Here is a 26,830-nt window from a genome sequence, read left to right as displayed (position 1 = left end):
AGCTGTAGGAGTTTAAATAGACAGTGACAGCCAGCGGGAGAACTTGCCTGTTGGCTGCCAGTAGTGGCCTAAATGTACTTTGTCACAATAAAGATGATTTATTTAAAGACCACACAGTGCAAGGTGGGGGCAGCATTTTAAGCCATCATGGAAATTAGACCCTCACTCTCCACCTTTTTGTTTCCAATGGAGAAAGCTTAGCGGAGCTTTCAATGGCAGTTTTAATGGATGCTAATTCATCCACCAGAGCTCATCATAAATGCCTATCTCGACGCCTGTTGTGTAAGCAATGAATGGCATCAACATTACCGCAACAGCGGCGGTGCACTAACCACTTCTGTTTTATGACTCAGAAAAGCTGTTTGCGTCATTCTGTATTGGAGTGGAAAACATACCGTTCAATTTTCACTATTTGACAATGTGTTTTGCAGGCTTGCAAAACACATTGAAAAATGTCAAAAGGCTGCATTTTTTTTTAGCATTTAAATTCCACTTTTCTCTCAGTGCTTAATCTGTTGTATTAAACCGTTTGTTATGACTGAGTGCTATTCTGCAAATAGAAAGATGATGGTTTGTTAAAGATAGAGTGAGTGGGTTTTCTATTGGGCACCATATACACTTAATAGACTGTGCAGCAGTGACTCACGATGTCATCTATCAAAAGCAGCTGAGTGGACGACATTTTGGTGAGGGGGAGAAAAAAGCAGCCTCCTACAGTGTGAGATACCGATGGTGGTTAACAGCTTAACAGCATAATAACACAGGCTTTTGTGTCAGTGCAGTATGTATGTAGATGTTATGATTGTAAATTATTATTAATTTTCAATTTAATTTAATTAGGGTGTCCGAATTATTTTCATCACTTTTATTTATAAGCTCTAATGTCAACCATCTGAACTAACCATTAAAATGACTGTACACGTCATACAACTAAATCTAGACGTGTAAAGGCCCTGATCAACACCACATGTTATATAATCAAATTTCCAGCTCTCCGGTTTCCAAAATTAGTAGTAGTATATATTTAAACAAACGGAACATATATTCACAGGTTTACCAGTTTTAAAAGACAAAAATTTGTCTTCAATCAGTAGAAAACCGCACTGTCCTGTGAAAAGCAGGTAAACATCGGAAAACGATGACAAATACAATTAATATACTGATTCTTGTCTCGATTGGAGCTCCAGGAAATAAAGATTAATTAGAGGCCAAAATGCCCTCAACCTGGTGGGGTTGGGTAAGAATTGGGATCAAAGCTCTAATAAATGTAATTTATAATAATGTGAAAATTTTCCCCACAGAGGAAAAATAATCGGCACTTTCCTCCGTTTTCCATCCTGCATTTTGTCTTGCTATAGATTCACCTTCACCACACCAGCTCTAAATCTGCGCCCACCCTTAAATCATCATGGATTAACGTGTGTTGTAGCAAAACGGTTTGGATACAATTCAGTGAAATAAACAGTGCTATTTTTGACGTTAATATCACAAAGTGCTAATACCGCACTGGGGAAGGAGGTATCAGAAATGAGAGCAATGAGGAGAAATGTGGAGGCACATTGCCACGATGTTTCAGACCGAAGACAGAGAAAGTGGCTCAGACAGATGATACGAGGAAATACATTCACCATGAAATGAGGCAAAGCAGCCTTTCTTCTGATGCTTTCGCTCTGATTCGCCGCTATGAAAGCTTCATCCCCTCTTTTTTTCCCCCCACGCCTCATGGAAAGATGCCATTTCTCTCCCTCTTTGATAGCTGTGATGTTGAGTCACCCAGAGTCTAATCCTTGACACAATAGAGATTAAGCATTTTCCCCAGTTTTTTTTATTTCAAGGTGCTGTGATTTCTCCAGCTCATAATCTTCTATCCGTTCTCAATGCAAAAAAAAGGTTGGTGGCTGTGACCTAAACTCCCAGCCGCCATGAAATATCCATCATCTTGCATAGAAAAAGGAAGTGAATACAGATTATTAAGCAGGGACTGGCTCATTTTAATGTGTGGAATTACACAAATAAAGTAGGGGGGAATTGACAAAAGCGCAATTCCCTGCATGCTCAATTTAATGTTTGGTAAACCTCTGCCGAGAGCAGAAGTGTAATGCATTAAACAGTGTTTGTATGCTCAAACCTGAAATCATTATTATGTCCCAGTTACTACTTACACCGGAACTGAGCCTTACTTCTGGGGCCAAGTTGGTTTTGTCAACAAAAACACAAAACATGAGCAAATTAGGAAATCATCCTCATCAATTTGACTGATGTGCTGCAAATATTCACAAATAAGGAAATGTCCTTCAAGTAGCACAGACCACAACAGACTTGCGAGGAGATCTTTTTTTTAATTATTATTTTATCACTCTGATTCCATGCTGCCGACTTCAAAAGTGCGAAAGTACTGAAAAACAAATGTGTCCCAGCTGAGTTTATCTGTTTTTAAAAATTCACAGTACAAAGAGTAGTGACTGTCCTTGTTTGCAGTTCAAGGTTTCTTGTCAACAGTTTTCAAGTACAATTTGCCGCTAGGCTAAGTGGTGATGCCGCATCCAGCTCTTCATACATCCATGTTCACTGGCCGGCTCCAATCCTGGGGGCTTGGACTTATCGAATGCTCAGTTTTGTGGTACTTTTGTCTGTGTTTTTCCTTGTATGTGAACTTATCTGGTTAACTAATTCCCTCTACTGCTCCTTTTTATTTCAGGTAATGGGGGCTTTAACTGAGTTCGTGACTTTGAGTCCATGAAGTAACTGATGTTGTACATATTTTCACAGCTGATGGCAGTTTCTAGTTTGTTGAGTGAAAATGCAGTTAATTAAACATTTTGCCCTGCTGTGTTTTGTGAATATGTGCACAGGTGATTAATGACATCAATTTTAGATTTGTGTGGGAGGGAATCAATGTCCCCAAAAGTCATACTGACAGGCGGATTAAGCACATCGGCCTCGCAGATGGGGGAAAAAAAACCTCATCAGCGTCTCCCTCTCTCTACTTTCTCTCAATTTTCGCAACTCTGTCATTTGCTATTTATTCAGTGTAACGCAATTCAATATACTTTACTGGGATTGGCGGTACACATTTGAATGGCATTTAAATGAAAATGGAATTCATCAAAAACAAATTCAATCAGTAAGCACGTGTTACTAGTGTCTGTGTTTTCATGCAGGTGGGTGTTTTACAGGCACATTACACGTGCAGGATCAAATGCACACTTATAATCATAATCGCACCTCTCATTTCAAATTCAAATCTTAACAATAATACTCACGAAGTGCACTGGAGTGGCTGTAAATCTCTGAATAAATAGAATAAACTGCTAAAATAAGGCAAACAAATAGTGTAATGCATATTGGATGAGGATTAAAACATAGCATTCTTTTTCATATGTTTATTATTTGGCACACTGTCGACAGTTGTGTTGTCAGCCAGGACCTTTCTCTGTGATTCTAACTGTGGTATTTCTGGTCACATTCATCTCCTCTTTGTCGTGAAGAGATGCGCCTGCCAATTTTCATTCATGGCTGTTACTCTAATCGAATTTCACTTCGCTTTGTGTTTGCTGTGTCATTGTTGGTTTCTTGAATTAGTTTCGCTCGTATTTTGTGACTGAAGCATTGTTCTTCTGAGGTTAACCCCTTGCTGGTGTTGGTCAGTCTGATGACAAGATGTGGGAATTTAATCTGTTTTTAGAAGATCATCTTCTTCGCTCAGAACATAACATTTCAATTTGTCTTCATTTAAGATTCATCCGCATTGGTTCTGTTCTTTTGTAAACACTTTTTTTTACTAGTAACAGAGTTGGCAATATCTTGACAACTATTGGATGGATTGCATCACCATTTTGTACAAACGATGACCACCAGCCTCAGTCTAATTAGCAAATGTTAGCATGATATGTTAAGAACATGGTTAACATACATTCTAAAAAATCATCACCGTCATGCGAGCATGTTAACATGATAACACTAGCAGTAGTTCAAAGCAACACTGAGCCTCGGAGAGCCGCTACCATCGCTGTTTAAAATATAATTTCATATTTCATTTCCATATAAGGCACCGGTCTGGATTGCTATGAATCTGATTCAAAACAAACTTGACAAGCTTTTATGTTTCGCTCTATTTCCTGCCCTACCGTTTGGGGCGTTCGTAGCTGCAGGCGATGATAAAAAAGTGCTGCGATGTGTTTTCACTGTTGATGCTGTTTTATTAGCTCTTGCCTGTATAAAATATTGGGTCACCTAGATGGAGCAATTCAATTCAAATATTGAACTTTTGCTTCTTTTTGCTTGTCTCCAGAAAAAAACATGTGCCTGTATAATTCGTCTGCAGTACCGTTCTGTTCTGTTCTGTTCTGTTCTGTTTTGTTTTGTTTTGAATCCGAAACGGTGGTTTTCCCCCTTTCATTTCCACATCCCCATGTGCTAATGTACAAAGACTTCCAAGCATGTTTCATCCGCAGAGATAACACATGAAATACAGGGGTGCCAAAGTAAAAACTAAAAACAAAGTAAAAAGTTTGACTCCAACTTTGTCCATGGAGAAATATCCACCTATGCTCGATCCCTTCAGCTGTCTCATCAACCTCCTCTTGACAGTTTTCATCCCGTTAAAAGCCAAACCCCGCCTCCCCATCACCAACCACACATTTTTAATCCTAACTAAGTCGAGCTCTGTCTTTCAAATGAAGGAAAAACACTTTATATTGTGTTGTATTTAAAAATATGGCTGTTTTCAATGTAACTTCCCTAATTTATTATTCGTCATTTTGTAATTGTCTTTAACCTAAATATTTTTCAAGCACTGCAAAATGGTAGAAAAAAAACTTTTGACACTGAATGAATTTTTCTCTGCTGCTCATAATTTAGACATTCAACAGACCTGTGCATATACTCATAATAATACTGCACTTTAGCCTTCTAGCTTCTTTGAGGTTTCCCTTTAAATATTAGTTATCGTAATCATTAATTAATGGTAAAATCATTGCTTTGGTATTACCATTTCTTTTGCTAATATCTAATAGATGTCTGATGGAATTTCCCTTTAACAAATCAGCCTTAACCCACTGTACATCTTCTTTAACAGAGAAATGCTTACCTGGATCCAGATCCCTCACTTACTTTTATTTATTTTATTCTTCTATCCCTACACTTCCACATGACCTTTTAAACTTCAGGACCTCAGGACTTTAAGCATTGAGGCATTACAAACAGTCTGTAATCACCATGCTTATGTAAGGACTGAATTTCAATGCAAGCGCACTAATGTTTACTTTGGGTCTAGACAAAGGTCAGTGCCATGGTGCTCTTTAAAGCTCGAGCGGTCTAAAAGCATTTAGGGCAACCAAAATTAAGCGTGATGAGATGAGAGGTCATGGGAAAGGAGATTTCAAAGCAAAATGTGATGGTGGCAATGCTGTGGGATTCATCAGAGTAAACACTTCAGAGATAATGTATGCAATGAGATGGAAAACGTGTAAAAAAAAAAAAAAATGTATGTACAGTCCACCACTCACCTTAGACCTCAACCCAATTCGCCTTACCTCTTCGTCTTGAGTGACCCATTAGCAGGATACGAGGAAGAACAAAACCACACAATTACGCACACTAGTGCTGTGTTTAAAGGCCAGAGACATTTGTCAGGATAAACTATGGACTTGTTAGGCAGGAAAAGGCCACACAAAGGCTCTCATCATTTATCTCCTGCTATTACTGAAGTCATTAAAGCTTTACTGAGTGAATCATTCACTGCGGGAATAGATCTTGGTCTCATATGCTGTGTGCTAAAGTCTGTCACTATGCTTGTCTGTGTGCAAGGTAAGGATTTGCGGCTTTGGTGGTCTTGAATGAAAAGGCCCGGGTGAAATTTCTGCCTCTCCTCAAATCCACCAATGTGATTTATTTTTTCTGGAAAGAGGATCTTGATGAGATGACAGAGGAGTAAGAGGGACCAGCTTGTCACGGAGATGTGTTTTTGTGAATGTGATCTGTCCTGCTGAAGGTGCAATGTCCCAGAGTCAAGTCCACCCGCTCCTGGGATCCCTGCCTCTGCCGCGTCGAGCCCTGCAGCCGCAGACCCACGCCCAGCTGGAGCACTTTCTGCCGCTCAGGGTCAACGGCTCCTCGCCACTCAGCCTCTTCCCCAACTTCAACACGGTGAGATACCGCATCGCATTCTTCATACGATACATACACATCACGCAGGTGGATAATGTCTCCAGCCCCAAACAGAAGCCAAAAATATTTATATCCAAACCCCAGGCAACACTAATGAGTGTAACTTTTGGTCACAGCAAAACTTAGCGTCACGTTTTCATATGTGTGTTACAAACCGACATTATCCATAACTTGCAGCAGGTGTTTTTGTAAAGTAAACTAGACGCTACAATGTTGCATTATTTTAAATATATGAAAATGGAAAATGAAAGCGGTAGATCAGCCTCTTGTGATGTCTGAGTACCAGCATCTGTCAACTTGAGCAAAATATAAGGCAACAGTTTACAGGAGCAAGTATTATTTTATTCATCTTGGTGCTCCAAATATCTAGGTCTTATTTTGTGTGCAAGACCAACTTCTCACATTAATTTCCTATTTGTTTAGAGCAAACCCTGTGGCTCAAATAATCAACTTTATTTTACATGAATTGTGCACTATGTTGCCATGTAAAATATTTTTAAATACCAGCTGCTATATGGTAAAACATATGATCAAGACATCGGAAATATAACACTCGTCTCGCACACATTCCCATGTAGGTTTGGTCTAAACAGTGAAGCAGCAGACTTTCATAGTTTACATTTAGCTTTAACCCGTGACGAGGTAAATCAGAGGAACGTGCTAAATGTGTATGAGACGTGTGGGAGGCTGGGAAAGGATTCCTGTCTGACACCTAGAGGCTAAAAATAGGACTCCACCAACACTTCTGCGCTGTAAGATTAACCGTATGAATAGAATCGATCAAAAAAGGTCTATTTCAAAAGTGTAAAGTGAACGGCAGTTTCTTCATCTTATATCCTAAAGAAAAAATATACGCAGCTCACTAATTGCTGATCTCCCGTCCTCTCTAATCAGACAAATTACGCAATTCATCATTGAGCTAAAAGATGATCAGGGATGTGGTGGTGTAGATAATTATATTGGTGCTCATTCAAGGCTCATTAACTGTAAAAACATGTGCTACTCCACTGCGAACATGACCTGACAGCAAGTTTTCATTGATGGTATAGGAAACAATAGTTAATATGTCAAACACATCTTTCTTCAATAGTGCAACATTAAACATTATTTTTCCAGTGGTATATGTGTCATTGTATGTTGTCACCGCTTTATGCCAAAAACATATGAGAAAATTCTTACTATACTTTAAGGTCAATTATAGAAAACAAAAAAAAAGAAAACAATATCTGACTAAAGTGTTCCTGTGTGTGTATATGTGTGTTTTTGTTTGTCTTTCACCACGTAGATGGACCCAGTGCAGAAGGCGGTGATCAGCCACACGTTCGGCGTGGCCCCGCACAAAAAGAAACCCATCATCTCCTGTAACATCTGTCACCTGCGCTTCAACTCCACTGTAAGTCGGACACTCGTTCAATCCTTTCTTTCTGATGTTACAGAAGAGAAAAAGTGTCAGTTTCGTTGAGCTTTCATCTGGTAACCTGTCAAATTTACATATTATTATTATATATACACATATTTGCACCACATCTAATATTTTTACATCCTAGTGTTCTGAAAACAGTCTTGAAGCTGGCTATTCTTTCTCTCAGTTCAATCATACGTGTGTCCCCCCCCCCCCCCCCCCCCCCCCCCCCCCCCTTTCTTTTTTTTATCGACCACGGGGTTCTTAAAAAGAAAACCAGCCAGCTAATTCTGTGGCTCTTTCCCTCTTATCGCACCGCTCTTCATTTGGCTCCCGTTCCTGTGGAGTTAGTTTATACATATTAGCATTTATATTGTCAGGAGGAAGCTGGCAGAATGACAATGACTCTTCATTATGTGAATTTTGAAACCTGAAAGAAGCAGGACAACGGCGCAAGACCACCATACTACCCTGACCTCCTCATTTGTCTCTCTCTCTCTCTCTCTCTCTCTCTCTCTCTCTCTCTCTCTCTCTCTCTCTCTCTCTCTCTCTCTCTCTCTTTCTGCTCTTTACTTTTGGACATACAGTGATGTTGTCAGGAGTCTGTTTATTTCTTTAGCTAACAGGCTCTCTCCTCCTCCCCTCTGTGTTACCTGCAGCTGAGCTGAGAGGGCTGTTTGACCCGGGAGGTGGATGCCAGGTTGCAGGCAGGTACCAGGTCCCAACAGGGGGCAGCACTGCGTGGCTGGAATTTGCACCCCACAAAGATATTAGATAAAAGGAATAGTTCAGAATGTTTGCAGTCTACTTGTGTGTTATACTCACTGCTTGTGCGGCACATAGAATTGGAAGGTTTCATTGTCATAAATGTACAACTTCATTTGTCATATTGGACGTGCAGCTTCAGCGTGCCATTCAAAGCTGGGAAAAGGGCTTTCATGGCTCAACGGAGCATGATTTAAAAGCAGTCTATTATACATATTTGAATTAGTTATTTCAGATCACAGTTGTTTTTATTGAATATATCAATGAAGAAAATTGATGCCACGGGGACATGAACTACTTAATGTGGACAGTGTTTTTCTCCTAACAGTGATTTCACTTCATCACTTAATCGCTCTGCAGTCCCCCCATTAGCTCTGTGTGTGTTTTAGCATTTTGGTTTTACTGCCCTCAACTTCACTTCGTAGCTCCAGTCCCATAGTGTCATTTCAGTAGCAGGTAGCTGCATTCATTGAAAAGATTTACTGAAAAAACTAACTGTGTTATATTTATTAGCAGCTAAAGAGGGAGATGTTTTTCATTGGTGGAGACCAGAGCAGAGCAAAAAGCAGAGTCATGGCTCCATATACATACTAATGGAGCTCTGTATTTGCAGGATTGTTTGCAAAAACACTAGAAATAACCAATTTTATGGTTAAAAATATGTCAGTCTTAAAATGAACAATACATATATACAGCTGTAACATGATGTCAGCTATGACTGAAGCCTTAGAGTAGGCTTCAGTCTCTCCTAGAGTAGGAGAGTGCTGTAGTGCATTAAAAGACAATGTTAATTTTACCCTAATGGAAAGCTGAAGCTGTTTGTTCATTGTTTGATAACCTTTATACTACTACATAAAAGGTTTGTATGATAATCTGGGGAAAATTCTAAATTATTCCTTTAAGGCTGTAAACTGACTGAAAACAAGCATGAAAGTTTCAACCTCGATGGTCCAAACATTTTTCTGCCCTTTTGTGGAGGATGGTTGCTGCTCACTGTGAATGAAGCTTGTGGGCATCAGTGGTGTGAGGATGCAAAAAGCTGCTTGAATCAAGGTCAGTGGAGGCCAAGCAGTCCTGACAGTCGTGTCTTTATATGGGGTTTTGTCTAGCTGCCCTGGGATGGTAGTTATTCCAATTTTTTTTTTGTTCTTTGTTTGTTGGTTTTCGTTTGAAGTTACTATGGTGTAACATAGTAAACCCATACTACACTGGCATGCAAGATAGTTTGGTAGTATGCAGATGAGAGCAGCTTCATCCCTCTGACTCCGGTGAAAATCACGCTGAATGGTTCGTGTGCACTGACATTCAGCGTAGCCAAAGGGGTCGTACACCCTTTGCACAGCCCTTTGCTCAACCCATGGTGGTGCCCTTTCTGTTTGTGTCGCAGGGCAAAGCTTTATGCAAAGTGTTGATGAGGAGACTGGTGCCCCCTCCACTTTATACACACAGTCACTAAAAGATCACCTCTACACACTATGAATGTGTATGTGCATTAGCAGGGTGCTGCACAGTGTGTGCTTGGAAACTGGAATGGGTAATTTAAGCGATGGCAAATTATTCAACAGCCTCGTGTGAAGCCAGACACTCGACTTCTTCTGTTGATGTAGGCAGTGCACTTTTGTCTGTCATTTACAGAAAGGCACTAGTTTTGCAAAAATGTGCTCTTAAAGAATAAGGCTGGTAGTGTTTTTTTCCCCCACTTATTTTAAACAAATCCCGTAACAAAACCAACAATGTGTTAGTACATTCAACAATAATGGAAGTCTACAGCTCAGAAGAATAAGCTACAACTGACGTGGGTTACGCAGGCAATATTGGTTTTGGCCTTTTCATTTTTTTTTGACAACAGGAAAAATATGGTGTCGTTATCACCAGGCTTATGTCCTTTATGACTTCGGCATGATGTTGTGAATAGTTTGCTCAACTTGCCGAAGCTATTTTATTCGAGAAAAGGTTTGGCCAGTTTACATTTTGAAATGTCACTGTGAGAAAAGCACAAGTATACAGGTAAATGGTAAAATGACTGGCTGATTCCATGTAGCTGCTTCAGTGTCAGGATCCAGATGTTGGTCACAACTTTTTGGGACAGGTAAGAGCGATTGTTGATATTATTAGTAAAACTTGTGCTTTTCCTACTATGACAGTTCGAAATGTCTGCTGTGAAAAAGGCTTATTTTGGAGTTCAGATGGTTGTTATGGAGCTGGCTCAGTTGGCATAAATAAATATGAAAACAATGTGTATATAATGTTTTATATTGTTGCATAATAATGAGAAACGGAACAATCAAAATTAATAAACTGTTTTGCTGTTCCTTTTTCTAAAGCTTACTGGTGCAAACAAAATGTATAGATTTTGTGTGTGTTGTGTAAAAATTGTGTGGATTGCAAGAAAAATGTGTTTTTTCTTCAGCTTTTTTGTTTCACTGTTGGTGCACTTCTGTTTGCTGGACAATGATCGTCCTCCGTAGAGCACGTCTTTTCTCTACAGCCATTCGGAGCAATTTCCCAAATCTGCATGCATCTCTTGTCACGCTGCCACAAATGTGTTTTCTCTCTCTGCGGAAGGCAGAGAAGTCATTTTGTGATGCTGCATAACGGACACAGGCCATTTTGTGTCAGAACAAATCAGTGGAAAGAAGAGCGAGTGAGCTCAGAGGAGGGTCATGAGACGCCACGAGTCCAACTGATGCTCATTTGTGCATAGCCATGACGATGATGATGATGATGATGAAAATGGTCTTGACTCTTCCTCCCAGTCAAATGCCCAATCGCACAATTTTCCCCAACTCCAGATAGACACATGTGAAGCCAGAGAGCTGGAACAGATGGAAAGATTGCAGTTTGCTGATTTCATGCTGTCCTTTTAATCACTTCAACTGAATCAGTAATTTAGTGCATATACTGTGCATTGACTTTCCCCTCTGCTTGTTCTGCTTGCGTGGCCAGACCCAGGCAGAGGCCCACTACAAAGGTCACAAGCATGCTCGCAAGCTAAAGGCCTTGGAGACCCAGAGGAGCCGGCAGAAGACCGGACACAGTACATCCACGACAGGAAAAGACAGAGGGAGGGGGATTATGGGAGGAGCAACGGCGCCAACAGACTCACATTTGAAAGACAAAAAAGGTATAAAACTTTCTCTTTTTTCTCTCCATCCTCTGAGTAATTAGTGGTAAATGGAGTGACATAAGCACTAAGGTTTGGTTGCTGTCACTCAGCTGGCTAATTACCAGCTATTACCTGTCCTGCTATCATTGGCTCCTTAAGATAGGTAATTACTCCCATCAAGCTAAGACATTCTGCATAATGAGAAGCCTTGAGGAACTTATCTGACATCTTAAGTCTGAATTCTGACCGAGGATGTTGTGGGGTTGCTTCATCTGATATTGATTGTGCTTGTGAATCAACAGCAGCTCCACGCAACTCCCACTTGCAGTTCCCTGTTCCTGTGTTGTCCCTCTGCTGTCAGAGAAAGTGGAACATTTTTGGAAAAGGGACAGAAAGTCTGGTGTGTGCCTACATGTTTTCATGTCATAGTCACACTAGACCGCGGTACGTTACAAGAGAAACGGGTTGGAAGTATGGATGCTGAGTGCAAACCTCCCATGAACATTTATACTGCTTCTGTGCAAACAAAACAAAGATGGTTGCAGTGGCTGTTAGTGCCTGAAACAGGACACTTTCTGAAATTGAACAAAGAAGTCAGACATGGAGGTGGATGTCTTCATACAGCGTCAGAGTATGGACCAGTGAGTGGAGGAGTGGGGACACTGAAGCTCACCCTTGGTATTTGGTATGCTTGGTACCCCTGGTTTGGTATGCATGGAGAATGCTCAGTTCCCTAGTTATGTTAATAAATTTCATTTCATTTGGTGGTTATTTCATGTGGTCGCTAGGCTATTCATGGTTTATGTTGAGGGAACGGTGACCAAGACTTTCTATAATCTGCCACCTGACGCATCCTGGCATCATCCTTGGTATTTTATCCGCTCTGGGACCGTGCAGCGCTAAGGGTTTAGGAATGTGGGGATGAGCCGGTGACTGGTGCTCAATAGCTTATTAATAATAGTTTAATGATGAAGATTTTAGTTTATCTGCATCTTTGAATAGAAAAGAGTTGATTGTGGAATAATCAGTTTCTTACCAGCACAAACACAACGTAACACAGCTGACCTCACTGTCTATCACATTGTATGATTATTCATTTAATGTGTAGTGAAAAAGTCGTCATAACACGTTCCCGCAGGTCTAACATAGCTTTGTTGTAGTAAATTTGTCAAAAAACAGCAACATCATCCTATAAAAACCCATTTGTCCCCCTAATATTGTCAAACTCCACAAATTCCCAGACAACAAAACCAAGGACTCAAGTGTTTTTGATGGTGAATACAGCCCTAGAACCTTTCTTCATTTTGTACAGTATGTACTGAATATTTGCCTACAATAGAGCTTCTGTAGGATTTTTGACATTTTAGTCATTTGTCACTCTACTTCTCATTCAGCCTGACTGAAAAAAAGCCATCGCCGTCTTCCTTTTCTATACTGTGTCTAGCTTTCCTTTTCATTATTGATCTCCGACTCGCATTTTCTTCCAGCTCCTATCAATTTCCCTCTAACCACATAATGATAAGCTTGTTTCATTCAGCAGTTGCCATGGTTGTTGATTGATGGCGACAGAGGGAGCTTCAGAAGAGGGAGCGAACAAATGACACAGATGCAGAGAGAGAGTTACAGAGGAAGTAAGATTGAGATGGCAGAAAAAAAAATTAAAAAGAGGGAACAATGTGAAAATTAAGGAGAGATGATGGAGCAGAAAAGAAAAATAAGTCGATGAGAACAAGAACAAATAGAATAACAAGGTAATTTGACAGAAACAGAACGAAGGAAAGATGAGAGGTCAGTCATACAAAATGACTGATAAGAAGAAAAATATTTCATATTTCTCTTCTCGCACCAGTGAAGAAACTGTATTTATACCTTGACTGAGTAGAATGAATGTATTGTCATGATATTACAAACTGTGGACTCACCATCAGGAGGGATTTTTCTTATATTAGCTAATCCGGTGTTTGTGGTTAAACTCTCCAACTCGTTTCATTTTCGATTAACTTCAATTCAACTCAGCTTTATATGTATTGCATGTTGCAGCTTGCCGTACAACAGGTACACATGCAATAGATAGAAGAAGAAACAGCAAAACACAATCACAAAGCTAAAAATAATGAAATGCTACAAGCCTAAAAACTATGCATGGAATTGGAAATAATTACCTTCATCAATATGTATAAATATCTCAAATTAGGCGCTACATCTTGCAGCTTCATTGGCTGGCATGTGTCTTACCTTTTGACAGAGCTCTTTACCAGTGCTTCCGGTCTTTATGTTTCACAATATGTCCAACTATTGGTTAAATGGTGGTTTGGTCAGAATATTCAAATTAGTAATGGTTGAATTGATTTGTCTGCAAATGCTGTCATCGTCAAAATAATATAATATTTCACTTTGCATTAACAGGCGTTTATCCTTATTCAGATAAGATATCAAGATAAACATCATATTGTAATGTAATGTCTGTTTATCTCTCTGTCCTCAGGCCCAGGCTCTTCTTCTCAACCTTCACAGCAGCAAACTGAAAACACCCAGGGGAGTTCACTGGCTGCCACTGCTCCCTCACAGCCTTCGTCCATGGATTCCTTGCTCCGCTCTCCTCAGCTGTCCCCACAAGCCTCCCCCGGCCCTCAGCTTTCTGATCCGGCCTCAGAGAGGCCACCTGTGGAATGGTGCAGCCTGGCCACGGGTTCAGCCCCTCGCATTGACCCTCAGGGAAGCTCCACGGGTGGGGAGGACGAGGCGGGGAAGGCGGACGAGGCAAAGGAGACAAAGAGCAACAAAAAACAGCTCCACTGTCCAACGTGCAAAGTGACAGTCAATTCCAGCTCCCAGTTGGAAGCTCATTGTAGTGGTATGTACTATACAATACAAAATAAGTTTAGTTTACATTTTTGAGCCACTTGCCGTTTGATCATAGTTGGGAAAATGATATGGGAATGTTAAAACATGTATTTTAGCTTTGAAAAAAACCCAAAAGAAGATCATTCTGACATTTCTGCCTCCTCTCTGATTGGCTGAATCAGGCTCTAAGCACAAACAGATGCTGGACGGTCAGAACAGCAGCTTGTCACAACGCAGGGCCAAGTTGACATCATCGCCCAGACCTTCCTGCCGAATTAAGCAGAGGATGGTCAGCAAGACCCGAGCAGTTGTTCGCGTATCCAACCAGCCCTTTCACTGTGAACTGTGCCAGGTGTCCGTCAACTCTGAGACACAACTGACGCAGGTACGTAGGTTGATCCAAATATAATGAATGTGACTTATTTTACTACTTAATAAACCAGTGACAACAAAAGAGAGAACGCCTAACCTTTGTATTCTGCAAGGTCTGTGTTGGTTCTATGCTATGTGAGTCAGGGCGGTCCTGACTGCTCTGTGTATACCTATCCCCTTTTAGCACATGAACAGCAGGAGACACAAAGAGCGTTTGGCTGGGAAGCCTGTCAAGGCCAAGTTCACCCCCTATAATAAACTGCAGCCCAGCGCTGTCTTAGCGGTAAGAATTTGTCTCTCACATTTGACTGCTTTTCTTTTTGTTCTAAATGGCCATTAAAGAACACATACAAACACTGCATTCTCAGTAGATGCACCTGTCAACATATTTGCACGTCTGATAGTTGTTAAGTGCCTTGTTGTGCTATTTAAAAATAAGAGCCTTGTTTTATATCAATATTTTTTGTTCAAAAGTGTAGTGATGGGACAGTAGCTGTGTATTTGGAAGACACAGCAGTTGGTATAGCCATTGTATGGTTTGTGATATGTTACATATCACGAAATACTGCTTATTATATTTTTGGTAGTATTATTATATATTCATTATGTTGTACTTCATGTGTCAGACTAAATTGGCCCTGCAGAAGCAGCTGTCCAAGACCCTGTCTTCAGGTTTCCTGACCAGTCCCCTCAATCCAGCTGCCTTGTGCGCCCTGGCGCCCGGACCCTTGGCACTACGGCTACCGCCAGGTCCCTCAGCCTTCTTCCAGGGTCCTCTGATCAGCCCCACGCTCTTCAGGCCTGCCCCGGGACCTTTGCGGGCCACACATGCCCCAATAATCTTCTCTCCTTACTAGCAATGAGCCAATCCCGGACAAGGCAGGGGACCCCCTGAGTGACAACAGGACAATATGCAGCGACAGCGAGGGCAACGTGTCAAAATATCAAATTTGGCAGGTTCAAGTCATGAGCACAGTATGCACAATCCCCCTGGTGTGGATTAAGATATCAACGCTGACTGACCCGTGTCTCGCCTCCTTAAAAATGGAAGGATCATCACTCAGCTGTTTCCTCTCAACGGACTGTTGAGTGTATGTTCCCCCTGGGTCAGGGGAACATGGAAGCCATAACGACAAGAATCTTTTTGTTTTATTTCTAAAACTATAATAGACAAATACACTAGGGTGTGTCAATGTTACTAAGTGTTTGTTGCAAAATTTCTTTAATTTTGAGAGCTTTCTAGACGTACTCTGGGAGAACAAGTATGAGACTACATCCTTGCTTTTGGTTTCATAACCAATCCTAAATGAAGAAAATCAAGACTGTGTTAATCTCCAAAATACCAGGCTACTAGTTAATACAGATTCATCCATATCTTTGGATTGCTGATGATATTGCATCTCAACAAATTTACATCTTTACAGACATCGTCTGATTTCGATGCCTGTACTTTATAATTTATTTTAGATCAATACATACATTATTTTTTCTCTATTGCTCTGTGTTATGAGATGACAATCAGCCACCACATTAATGATGCCAAGAATACATGCTATATGGAAACAGGCTAAATGTGTTGCATACAATGAGATGGTTTAATATAAAATGATGAAGTTTGAAACTTGATTTTGTTCAACATGAGCCATTACAAATAGTTCTTCAGGTGATGGTTGGATAAATAAGATTTTGCAACAGCTTGATGTTGTTTTTGCAATATGAAGAGATGTACTCTTGTCCTTTGTTTAAAAAATAGCCACATTTTAAATGTCTGGCAATATTTAACCTATTTTTTTTGTACAAAATTGTATTTAAAACAGTTTTTTTTTCATTTTCATCTCTCACCTGATTGTGTTGAATCATCCAAAGCAATATGTATTTTTTGAAGTGTCCCCTGACTAGAGTTAAATTAATGAATAGTGTAAGTGCATCAATTGCAATAATGTAAATTATTATGTGCTGAAAATGTCAATACTGTATTCTATATAAACTTATAAATATAACTGTTTTTACCAAGTTGTGATTGTTTTTCCTTCATATGGACACAAGTCTCTTCATATGATTAACAATTCATATTGTGAGTATGCAGAATTCTACACTTATTAATATAGTTATAGTTAGTTATACAAGAATACTTGAAGAACAAGGCACACTCAGTAATAACTTGTCACTAGTGTGATACTGTTTTTATTTCAGGTTACTCAAGGGTCAGTGAATATCAAAAGCAATTAATTTTTTTTAATATTGAGAAAAAATTTATGTCAGATAAACATGATACAATCAAACAACAAATGCAGCAGCTTGGATGTATTAAAGTCACAAGCCTCATGCATATGAGTTGTACTTGTATGAGAGACGACTAACTGAGTAACTGAGATCGTAAAGCCTCTGAAGTACTAATAACCAAAACAATATGGTGTTTGAGAATAAAATACTATTTAGTCATTGTTGCTGTGTTCCTCAAACAGGCGCATATCCCATGCTTTATGATGCTCTAGTGCCCTCTTGTGGCAATTAACAAATCATGAATGATATAATTTATCATGCTTTAAGTGATATAACATTTGTTACACCAACAGTAATTTGAACAAATAAAAATGCCACCGAAATATCTTTATTATTAATGCACTAATCCTGTTAAAAAATATTTGGTGGTTTTCTTGACACATCTAATACATTGGGATAATTCATTTTTGCATGCTTACAATAAGCACTGTGCTAAACTGCCTTTTTAAAATAGATTTTTAATGTAAAGAGAGTAAAGAGTTGTGCAGCATTTTATTTAGATTAATATCATGGCTTCTCTCATACGGGACAAGAAAATAAGAAATAAAAGTAGTAACAGACAAATGGAAGCAGTAGTGGACAAATAAAGCAAAACGATGCTTGTGCAAGTATGTGTTTAAAAGTTGAATAAAAATAAAACCACTGGTTGAAATAAATTAGATTTACATTTACAGATATACAGTGGCATGCATTAGAGAGGTAGAATGTTGTGAGTAGTGTAGTGAGGGTGAGGCTGTGTGTCTGTGTCAAAGACCTTGATGTGTGTGTGTGTGTGTGTGTGTGTGTGTGTGTGCGCGTGTGTGTGTGTGTGTGTGTGTGCGTGCGTGTGTGTGTGTCTTAAAGTCTTTGATGTGTGTGTGTGTGGGGGGGGGGGGGCTCACAGTTCCTGTCCTCTGTTCTGTGGTTGAGCAGTAAGATTTGAACATCAATTTTAGTCTGAGATTTACACTAATAAATGTTTTTTAAAAACAATTAACAATTTAAAAAAGACATACACAGTATCCACAAGGGTGTTGAATCAGGAGCAACTGGACTTGTAGCTTCTTGAAGATGTCTCACCTCTCATCCAAGAGGCTTAGTGCATAATTGTGACCTGGATGAATAAGGATCTGCACATACATATACAGTGTGTTAGAAAACGCGTGTGTGTGTGTGTGTGTGTGTGTGTGTGTGTGTGTTAAAGATATATATCTCTATTGTATCTTTTCGCTGCAGTGGCCTACTTTCTCATGACCTGCAAAATAAATAGATAAATAAATAAATCCGCTTCCGGAAGTGACGTCCATTCCTCTTCGTCCTCTCCAGCAGAAATGGCAGCTGTTGACATCGACGTGCTGATAGAAACAGACCCCGAAATTCGCGACCAGGACGACCTGGAGCGGTAAATACGTGATGTGTGCTGTGTTGAACCGTGTCGTGTCGGTCGAGCGAAAATAAACCGAGTGAATCCACGTGCTCGCGCGCTGACGAGCCTCGGAAACGACAGCGCGGTTAGCCCCGAGACAAGCTAACTCGGCTAGCATGCCGGGGCGAACACGGCAGCAGCGTGTCTCACCTCCGCACAATCTCCATGGGTGTCGATTGTTGTTAAAAGGCGGGAGTTTTGCCTTAGTGTGTTAAGGCTACACCGGAACACTTGATAATTAACCGACGGAGTGGCTGTTGGCACGCGCGCCGTTGTGTCGTGTCACATGTACAGACACAGACATCCGTACAACTGTTGTAATTAAGACCTTCGCGCAGGCGACTGCTTGTGTAATTGACCCATTTGTCGCGACACATTACACAGAAACATTGAAAACGAAAACAATAAAGCACCATAACAGATCGTTGCTGCTGTACTCTCCGGCGGTCAGTGCTTTCGAGAAACTTCGATGTTGAGATAGCCAGGAAGCTAGCAGCCGAGCTAGCATCGGTGCTAGCATCGGTGCTAGCATCGGTGCTCAGCTCTCAGGTGAAGCTACAACACAAATCGCTATGAGAGTTTTTGGCTAGATGAGTTCCTCTGGTAGGCAGGTCATCACTGACAGTAAAGCTCAATGATCGATCAGCCTATCAGAGGATGGCGTCAGAGCCACTGTGTGATAATTCAACATTGACACATGTGAAAGATAGAATAAAAAGGAATGGTACAGTCTTGCACAAAGAGCTTTGTTCGGTCGTTTTGCCACTGACACAAATCAAGGTACAGGACTGAGGAAGTTTCCAATGTTGCAATAAAATGATCACGGTGCTGCAAAGATGTCAGCATCATTACACCACTGTGATCCATATTGCTGGAGTGATACTGAGCAGGAAAAATCCAGGTGTGCATCTCACTTCTTAGCAGAAGAAGAACGTAAAGAGTTGGTTTCATAACCAGTAACCCAACATTAAAATACTCCTGTGGGTTAACAGTGATTTGTGAGAAGCTAACTAACTCCTCAGAGACACACGCCGTATCATGACAATGTTAACACACTCGTTTGCATGAATCTGAAATGATGGTTTGGGAATCATTCGCAGGTCGGAGGGATCATGTTCAAATTCATTTAGTGGTTATAACCTGTCAATTACAAAATATTCATAAAGGATCATCTATGAGACTTATAATATAATGTGTTTGTGGTGGTGTCTTCAATCATAATTGGCCTCCTTAAATGTAAATACGCTGTTAAATCATATACCTGAGTTGACTCAGATATCTGAATTGCTGAACCTTTATTCAAAATTCCTTGAAAATTTTAAAAACAAACGTGACCTTTTACCATAAAATGAGCATTAGACTTAAACCACTACATTCTTCTTTTGATCTTAGAGAAGCATACTTATCTTTGAGCTCTTCTGCCAGCGTCTTTTTCAGTCTTTTTTTTTTTTGCAGTGCCACAAAGTTTTTAAATGCTGTTTTACAAATATATGTAACTTGAATAACAAACCGGGAGAATGCGTGAAAAAGTTATGAATGATTTTTTTTAAGGATTCATTATTAATAAATCTGTAAAATATTTTCAGTAATGCTCTGTTTTGCCTTTTGATTTTTACAAAACTTATGTCAATGCCACTGGCTTGGCTTGATATTATGAACTTGCGTTATGAGAAATATTGTGTATTGATATGATCTATTTTGTCATGGTTTTTGGTTTTTGCATCAGTTATGGTCCATTGTGTCCAAGACACAGCACAGCCTATTTTCCTATTGAGAACCGACTCTTACCTGGGCAAGATTTGCCCTACACCTTTAAAAACTGCAGACTGCAGACATGAACCCTAAAGCTTTTTTGCGTATTGCAAAAAAGAAAAACTCCACCTACATGCATTTCCGCTCAAATATCTTGTTCTGCACCCAGCCGTAGTTAGAGATGTTATCAGCTGAAGAAAAAAACACCTAGTGTGATGTCTCTGATAAGGGGTGTGTCCTGACTTTAAACACTTAAACCCACAGAGTAGCACAGCAGTAGCTTCTACCCTTTTAGCACTTTGCATGTCTGACGGGCAAATTTCAACGCTATGTTTAGTAATGTTGCTATCAGGACTGAGTGTACCCGGTGCTGCGGTCCCAGTTCCATGTGTGACACCACAGTTGAGTCCTTTCAGACATACTCTCCATCCCATCTGCAAGATAGATGGAAATGACAAATCCGCTGGTTTCTTTCTGAAAATTTTCTTTGTTTTATGTATTGTATTCTATCAGTTACTGTTGTTTTATCTTTGTCAAGTCCTCACTTCATCTTGACATTGTTTTCTGTTTCTCCTCTCTCCAGTGAGGCTGAAGGCTTCAAAGAGAAAGGAAATGCACTCTACAGCAGGAAAGATTACTCTGAGGCCTTCAACTATTACACTAAGGCCATCGGTGAGTTTACTACTCGGCATTCTTTATCGCTGGAAATTAGTTTTTGCAGGAAGGAGTGAACGACACACTGACATAATCATATTGAGCAACTCTTCTAATAAGGCCTACACCGCATAAATCTTATATTTTGTGATGACTAGTATCATTGGTTAAAGTTTGAAAGGGATCCTTCATCCACAGATTTCATGTTAAACTATGTCAGTGATTTTATATTTTACCTTTCTGTGTCTCAGAAAGAGACAGAGTAACTGACTAATTTAAAAAATCATCCCGTCTTTTCTGAAATATTCTCTGTAATCCACATCTCAGTTAAACTGTGACATTGATTTTTTCTTTTCTTTCATTTCAAGACACTTGCCCCAAAAATGCAAGTTATTATGGCAACAGGGCAGCCACCCTCATGATGCTCTCTCGCTTCCGAGAGGCTCTTGAAGATTCCCAGCAGGCTGTGCGCCTGGATGACTGTTTCATGAAGGTCAGTGTGAACAGACAGAGCTTCATATTCAACCTCAGCTGTTTCTTCACTTCTTCTTTCTTTCTTTTTTTTACATAATCTTATCTTATCTGTGCCCTTTCTTGTCTGCCCTTTTCCACAGGGTCATCTACGTGAGGGTAAGTGCCACCTCTCGTTGGGAAATGCCATGGCGGCCAATCGCTGCTTTCAGAAGGTTCTCGAGATTGAGCCCAGCAACAGAGAGGCCCAGCAGGAGGTGGGGATCACTGAACTTTATTTAATCACTATCAAAAACAAATGTTTGAGTCATATACCGTACACAGTCTTGGAGCTTAATTTGCATGACTTTGTGTTCACAATTAATTACCTAGACTGTGGCGGTCCACCACAGTTTCATAATGATCCAAATCTCTTTTTATTTAGATAGATCTCAAACCTAGCATTTTTTAATTATGGTAGCATTGTCTCTCTCACACACACACACACGCCATTGCTTGAAGCTACGACAACAGATAGCATCTATCTCTGTGGGGAATCTCGTCACATTGTAACGACATTTCTGATCAATGGCTGTTTTATTTTCAGAATAACAACGCCTCGACTCTACTGGAGTATGAGCGAATGGCGGACTTCGGCTTTGAAAAGCGGGACTTCCGAAAGGTACATTACATTTCTATTTTTCAGCAAACTTAACAAGGGTCCTTTCCTCATCTTAGTGGAAAGGACCCCCCCCCCCCCCCCCCCCCCAAAAAAAACATAGACACCTAATCAGTCGAACAAATGCTATGACTATAACTCTCAAAGAGTTTCTTTGGAGCACTTGAGTTTATACACCCTCAACAGCTTGTTTGACTGGAGAGGCAACATTCTCTGTGCGCATACAAATGTATACAATTATCTTTTGCAACGCCTCAGCATTTGCATTTCTCATATCTAAATGTAATCATAGAGTGTATATGTGGTTGCTTAATGTGTTAGTTAATTAGTAGTGTAAATATAGTCAATGTTTCGCTCTTGTTCCGATCCAGGTGGTGTACTGTATGGACCGGGCCTTAGCAGTGGCTTCTGCCTGCCATCGCTTCAAAATCCTCAAGGCTGAGTGTCTGGCTCTGCTGGGGCGCTATCCAGAAGCTCAGTCTGTAGCCAGGTATGATTAGTTGAGCTCTTATTACTATGAAGTTTAATATGACTGGTTTCAGGGTAATTAATTTACAGAACAAGCTTCTTGGATTCACATAAGATTTTGAATATAAGTACAGGCTCTGTTAAAGTAGCTTTCCAATAAGATGGGTGAATTTTGTTCTTCACTGCAGATCTTTTAAACAAAACTTTCTTTTGCAGTGATATTCTGCGGATGGATTCCACAAATGCAGACGCGCTGTATGTTCGAGGTCTGTGTCTGTACTACGAGGACTGCATCGATAAGGCTGTTCAGTTCTTTGTCCAGGCTCTGCGCATGGCACCTGATCATGAAAAGGCCCGGTTAGCTTGCAGGGTAGGACTTTCATTTTGTGTGTTTGACTATTACTTGTTCTGAGAAATAAGAACTTGTATGGCAATGGTTACAATTTTTTTATTTTTCGATCTCTAATGTGGGAAAATAATCCAAATCGTATGACAAATACAAAAACCACTAACTGTAAGGATGCGATTTGTTAAACATTACAAAATCTTCCATATGTTAGCAGCTTTAATTAAAAGTACGCTGGCAAGTTTTTGACCACTAGCAACTCTTTTGTCAGTAGGTCCCCTTTTTTTGGTATGAACCCACATACATATTTTTATGTAACATGATCCTCAAGATTGCAGATGTTCTATGAGGAAGGAAAAGCATTTAATGTGTTTGTTAGACTTCAAGTATGCACACTGTTTTGTTCAGAAACAGCAGAACTTTTGTTTGTTAACAAGAAAACGGCATAGACCACATTTAAAAAGAAATGTGAATAGAAATGGTCTGAGGTCATGAAGACATTTCTAGAGGTCGTGAAAAGGCTGTATAATACGAAGGATGTTGCAGGACTTGCTGAAATGAGATATAACTATCTATCTTCTTTTTCGTTTTATGTTTTACTTTCAAGTATTAGTAAATGTTTGAAATTATTACAAGGACTTGTTCTCTTCCTAATTCAGAATGCCAAAGCCTTGAAGGCCAAGAAGGATGAGGGCAATCAAGCGTTCAAGATCAACAACTTTGAGGCTGCCTATCAATTGTATACTGAGGCCCTGATGATAGACCCCAACAATATCAAGACTAATGCTAAACTTTACTGCAACAGAGCCACAGCAGGAGCAAAGGTAAAACACTAGCAGTTGTATGAAAGGCAGGCACACTGATCACACTTGATCAATAATACTGATTATTTGCTTAAAATGGCACCAGTCAATTATTTCACTGTCCTTATTTCTTCCTCATCAACAGCTGAAGAAATTAAATCAAGCCATCGAGGACTGCTCCAGCGCGATCAAACTAGATGACACTTACATCAAGGCCTACTTAAGAAGAGCACAGTGGTATGCTGTACAGTCAACACGAGCACGTTTCGCCAATTTTGTTGTTCAGCATTTTGCAGTGTTTGAGTGACTTTGTGTGACCTGTAGTTACATGGACACAGAGCTGTACGAAGAGGCCGTACGGGACTATGAAAAAGTTTACCAGACAGAAAAAACATCAGGTAAGCCGCTGTTGTAGGTATTAATGTGTCATAACAGATTTCACTGGTGATGTTCACACTCATGTTGCCTGACTTGTATTTTCTTACCGTAGATCACAAGCAACTGCTGAAGATGGCACAGCTGCAGCTGAAGAAAAGCAAGAGGAAAGATTACTACAAGGTGCTTGGAGTTGGCAAGAACGCCACCGAGGACGAGATCAAAAAAGCCTATCGCAAACGAGCCCTCATGCACCACCCAGGTGGCCATATTTTCCCTTTTTCACACGCGTGCAGAATTATGATTATATTGAACGTTTATTCATCTTAAGGTCGCTGCTGTATTATGTCATTATTTTTGCAGACCGCCACAGTGCGGCGACTCAAGAGGTGCAGAAGGAGGAGGAGAAGAAGTTCAAGGAGGTGGGCGAAGCCTTCACCGTGCTCTCCGACCCAAAGAAGAAGGTCCGCTATGACAATGGACATGACCTGGATGACGACAGCGGCATGGATGGTGGAGGTAAATGCGTTCAGTAGTGTCTGTTCTTTGGCTGGATTTACATAAAACCTACAGGACATTAGTGAGATGGAAGGGAACAGAGGCATCAGCTTAGGCATTTTTAAACCTCTTGAGGATTAGCACCTCTGTTTGTGTTCAGTCAACACCAAATTTCACACATGGATACAAAAAGCCTTCCCTAAGTAATGTGTTGTACTTGATTGTGACATTTCCTCTTTTTTTTCTGTAATTAATGAGGGTTATATCAAAGTCACCATGTGCCAATGGTTTCTGATTATTGAACGTGAGCAGAGTTTATGGGGTTAACAATGAAAGATTTAGCACATTTGCATCCAAACATTATTTATTTTTAAAATGCACAATCCCCACCTGCCGAATACTTCACCACTTTCAAACGTAAAACGACATTTTATCTGCAAATGTAATTTTTTGTGGACATTCAAACTTCTTCTCCTCTAATTGCCCTCTAAACCTCCCAGATTTGTAACTTGGCCTGTGAAAACATTAGGAACTCAATTCATCTTTTTTCCAATTTATTGTGACACAGTCCATATTGTTGACACAATATTGTTGTTTTAAGCAAAATTGCAAAATGAGTGAAATATGTCAAACAGCTTGATCCACCACTTTTTTCCATCTTGTTCATCCTTAAAGTTGTCATCACCAGTTAATCCCATGATATTTGCCTTCTCTCTAGATTTTGATGCGAACAACATCTTCAGGGCTTTCTTTGGTGGCCATGGTGGAGGATTTAGCTTTGATTCCAGCCCAGGTATGTTAGTTTCTTTTCCAGTTTAGGCATTCTTGGGGTTACGGAAAGGTGAAAGGAAGCAATCTGAAAAGGTGCATCATAGTAACTTCTTTTTTCTTTTATTCTTTTTCAGAAACTGCACCTGGAAATTTCTTCTTCCAATTTGGCTAAAACAAAGGCGCATGTAAGAAACTGCAGCCCTGCCGAGGACAAAATCAAGTTGGACCCACAGTGTCTGGCAAAATCCCCCAACCATTCTTTTTTTTTTTTTTATCAAAAGAGATCTCTGATTATCGCATTCACTAAATTTACATTGACGCTTACCAATCATCAGGAATGATAATTCGGAGGCTGTAGATAATGGATTAACAATGAAGAAAAAGGGATTAACCTTTTTTTAAATAGGCTTGGATCTGCTGATTGAAAAAGTCACTTTTGCCAAAATCCTGTTAATTGAAATGTAATCTTGTAAAGCCACCTCAAACTTCCTGAAGATGATAAGTAGTAAGGAATGCTGTAGAAATAAAATCGTCTTGGTTGATGATTTTTTTTTTTTTTTTTTTAGAAAACATAACATGGTATACATTTTTAAGTTTCTACTGGGTCATCAGGTCTTTATTGAGCCACAGTCAATGTACAGTAGGAGTTCAATGTCAAAACTGACCTCAGGACACTGTTAAGGAAAACACTGCTCTTTTGTGACTGTGTCCCGGTTTTATTGGCTCACTTGCCAAACATAGAATCAACTTGCTGGGTTTTTGTTTCTTCACCCCTTTGCATTGTATATTTGACTTGAATGTAAAGCTTTTTGTGTCTTTTAATTTCTTTTCTTCTTCAGTCTTCCCTTGGTCTATTTATATTTATTGTACTGTGTATTCTAAACTGTATGCAGCAGAATGCCATCGTCTTCCTCCTTTTGTAAGACACATTTGTAAATGTTTCCACATCATCCTCACTCTCAGACTATAAGTAGTTTTTTTTCTCTTCAGAAATGGGCCAAAATCAGCATACATGCACCTACAGTTTTTCTTCTGTTGAAAGCACCGATTACGCATCATCTGTTCGACTGTCCCATTCAAACTCAAGTGGTGCCTTACCAGAATGAGCATATCTGTTTGTGAAACCTGCTTCAGAAGCAGTAGAGCAGGCCACATCCTATTTGCATATGACAACAGTCACACTTGTATAGCAGGCTGCTCTTTCGTAAGAAAACCTTTTTTTCTCATCTGGCCAGTAAATTGAATTTAAAAGTAAATTCTTCAACCTGTCATGTTGCCGTCACCATCACACCCAGCTGCCATCCACCTAAACTTGTCCTGCACGTTCAGTCAGTGCAGCCCTTCCCCTACTCGTTGCACCTGTTTAAAGTGGCACTGATAGTAGGTCGGAACCCTCTGTTATTGTTTTTTTCTCATCTGTGTATCATTTAAAAAAGACTTCTCACAGTGTTAACAGGACATGCTTTTATTTTTGCATAAATAAAGGCTCGTCTTTTACTGTAATATTGTATTTTTTTCTTCAATTTATTTATGGAATAGTATGATTTTTTTTTTCTAGTTTCCAGTACTGGGATGTAGCTTATTTGTCTAGTATATTTACTGAAGCAATACTTATGTACACATTACTTGAGTGTTTCCATTTAAGTTACTTTATACTTTCAGGAAGGTCTTTCTTTTATTCATTGCATT

At 39.9% G+C, this 26,830-nt stretch overlaps 2 protein-coding genes across 3 annotated transcripts in view; both read left to right on the top strand.

The window, feature by feature from the left end:
* Positions 1–16,654, top strand: part of LOC118287120 (zinc finger protein 385C-like) — a 51,957-nt gene extending 35,303 nt beyond the window's left edge. For both annotated transcript variants that reach the window (XM_035611936.2, XM_035611937.2), the window contains 7 exons: positions 5,993–6,147; positions 7,454–7,561; positions 11,282–11,459; positions 13,927–14,295; positions 14,468–14,670; positions 14,842–14,940; positions 15,284–16,654. In XM_035611936.2, the coding sequence (XP_035467829.2) occupies positions 5,993–6,147; positions 7,454–7,561; positions 11,282–11,459; positions 13,927–14,295; positions 14,468–14,670; positions 14,842–14,940; positions 15,284–15,514 (1,343 nt within the window). In that variant the 3' untranslated portion in view covers positions 15,515–16,654. The remainder of the gene's footprint in view (positions 1–5,992; positions 6,148–7,453; positions 7,562–11,281; positions 11,460–13,926; positions 14,296–14,467; positions 14,671–14,841; positions 14,941–15,283) is intronic.
* Positions 16,655–18,172: 1,518 nt separating this feature from the next.
* Positions 18,173–26,644, top strand: LOC118287748 (dnaJ homolog subfamily C member 7). The gene is made up of 14 exons (XM_035613283.2): positions 18,173–18,321; positions 20,681–20,769; positions 21,120–21,244; positions 21,366–21,479; positions 21,809–21,883; positions 22,252–22,370; positions 22,565–22,718; positions 23,354–23,518; positions 23,643–23,734; positions 23,822–23,895; positions 23,988–24,134; positions 24,236–24,391; positions 25,089–25,163; positions 25,276–26,644. Exons 1-14 carry the CDS (start codon positions 18,251–18,253, stop codon positions 25,311–25,313), a joined length of 1,494 nt encoding a protein of 497 aa, XP_035469176.2. The 5' UTR covers positions 18,173–18,250; the 3' UTR covers positions 25,314–26,644.
* Positions 26,645–26,830: the final 186 nt, after the last annotated feature.

The sequence above is a fragment of the Scophthalmus maximus genome, chromosome 16 (genome assembly GCF_022379125.1).
Source record: "Scophthalmus maximus strain ysfricsl-2021 chromosome 16, ASM2237912v1, whole genome shotgun sequence".
Taxonomy (NCBI): Eukaryota; Metazoa; Chordata; class Actinopteri; order Pleuronectiformes; family Scophthalmidae; genus Scophthalmus; species Scophthalmus maximus.
This window is presented reverse-complemented; position numbering and strand designations above follow the sequence as displayed.

What these genes read in the sequence shown, in the direction of transcription:
- LOC118287748 (XM_035613283.2), top strand. Translation starts at nt 18,251, where the DNA reads ATGGCAGCTGTTGACATCGACGTGCTGATAGAAACAGACCCCGAAATT. An exon ending in AGGCCCGGTTAGCTTGCAGG is followed by an intron (nt 22,719 to 23,353) that starts GTAGGACTTTCA and finishes TTCCTAATTCAG; the next exon opens with AATGCCAAAGCCTTGAAGGC. An exon ending in AGCCCTCATGCACCACCCAG is followed by an intron (nt 24,135 to 24,235) that starts GTGGCCATATTT and finishes TTATTTTTGCAG; the next exon opens with ACCGCCACAGTGCGGCGACT.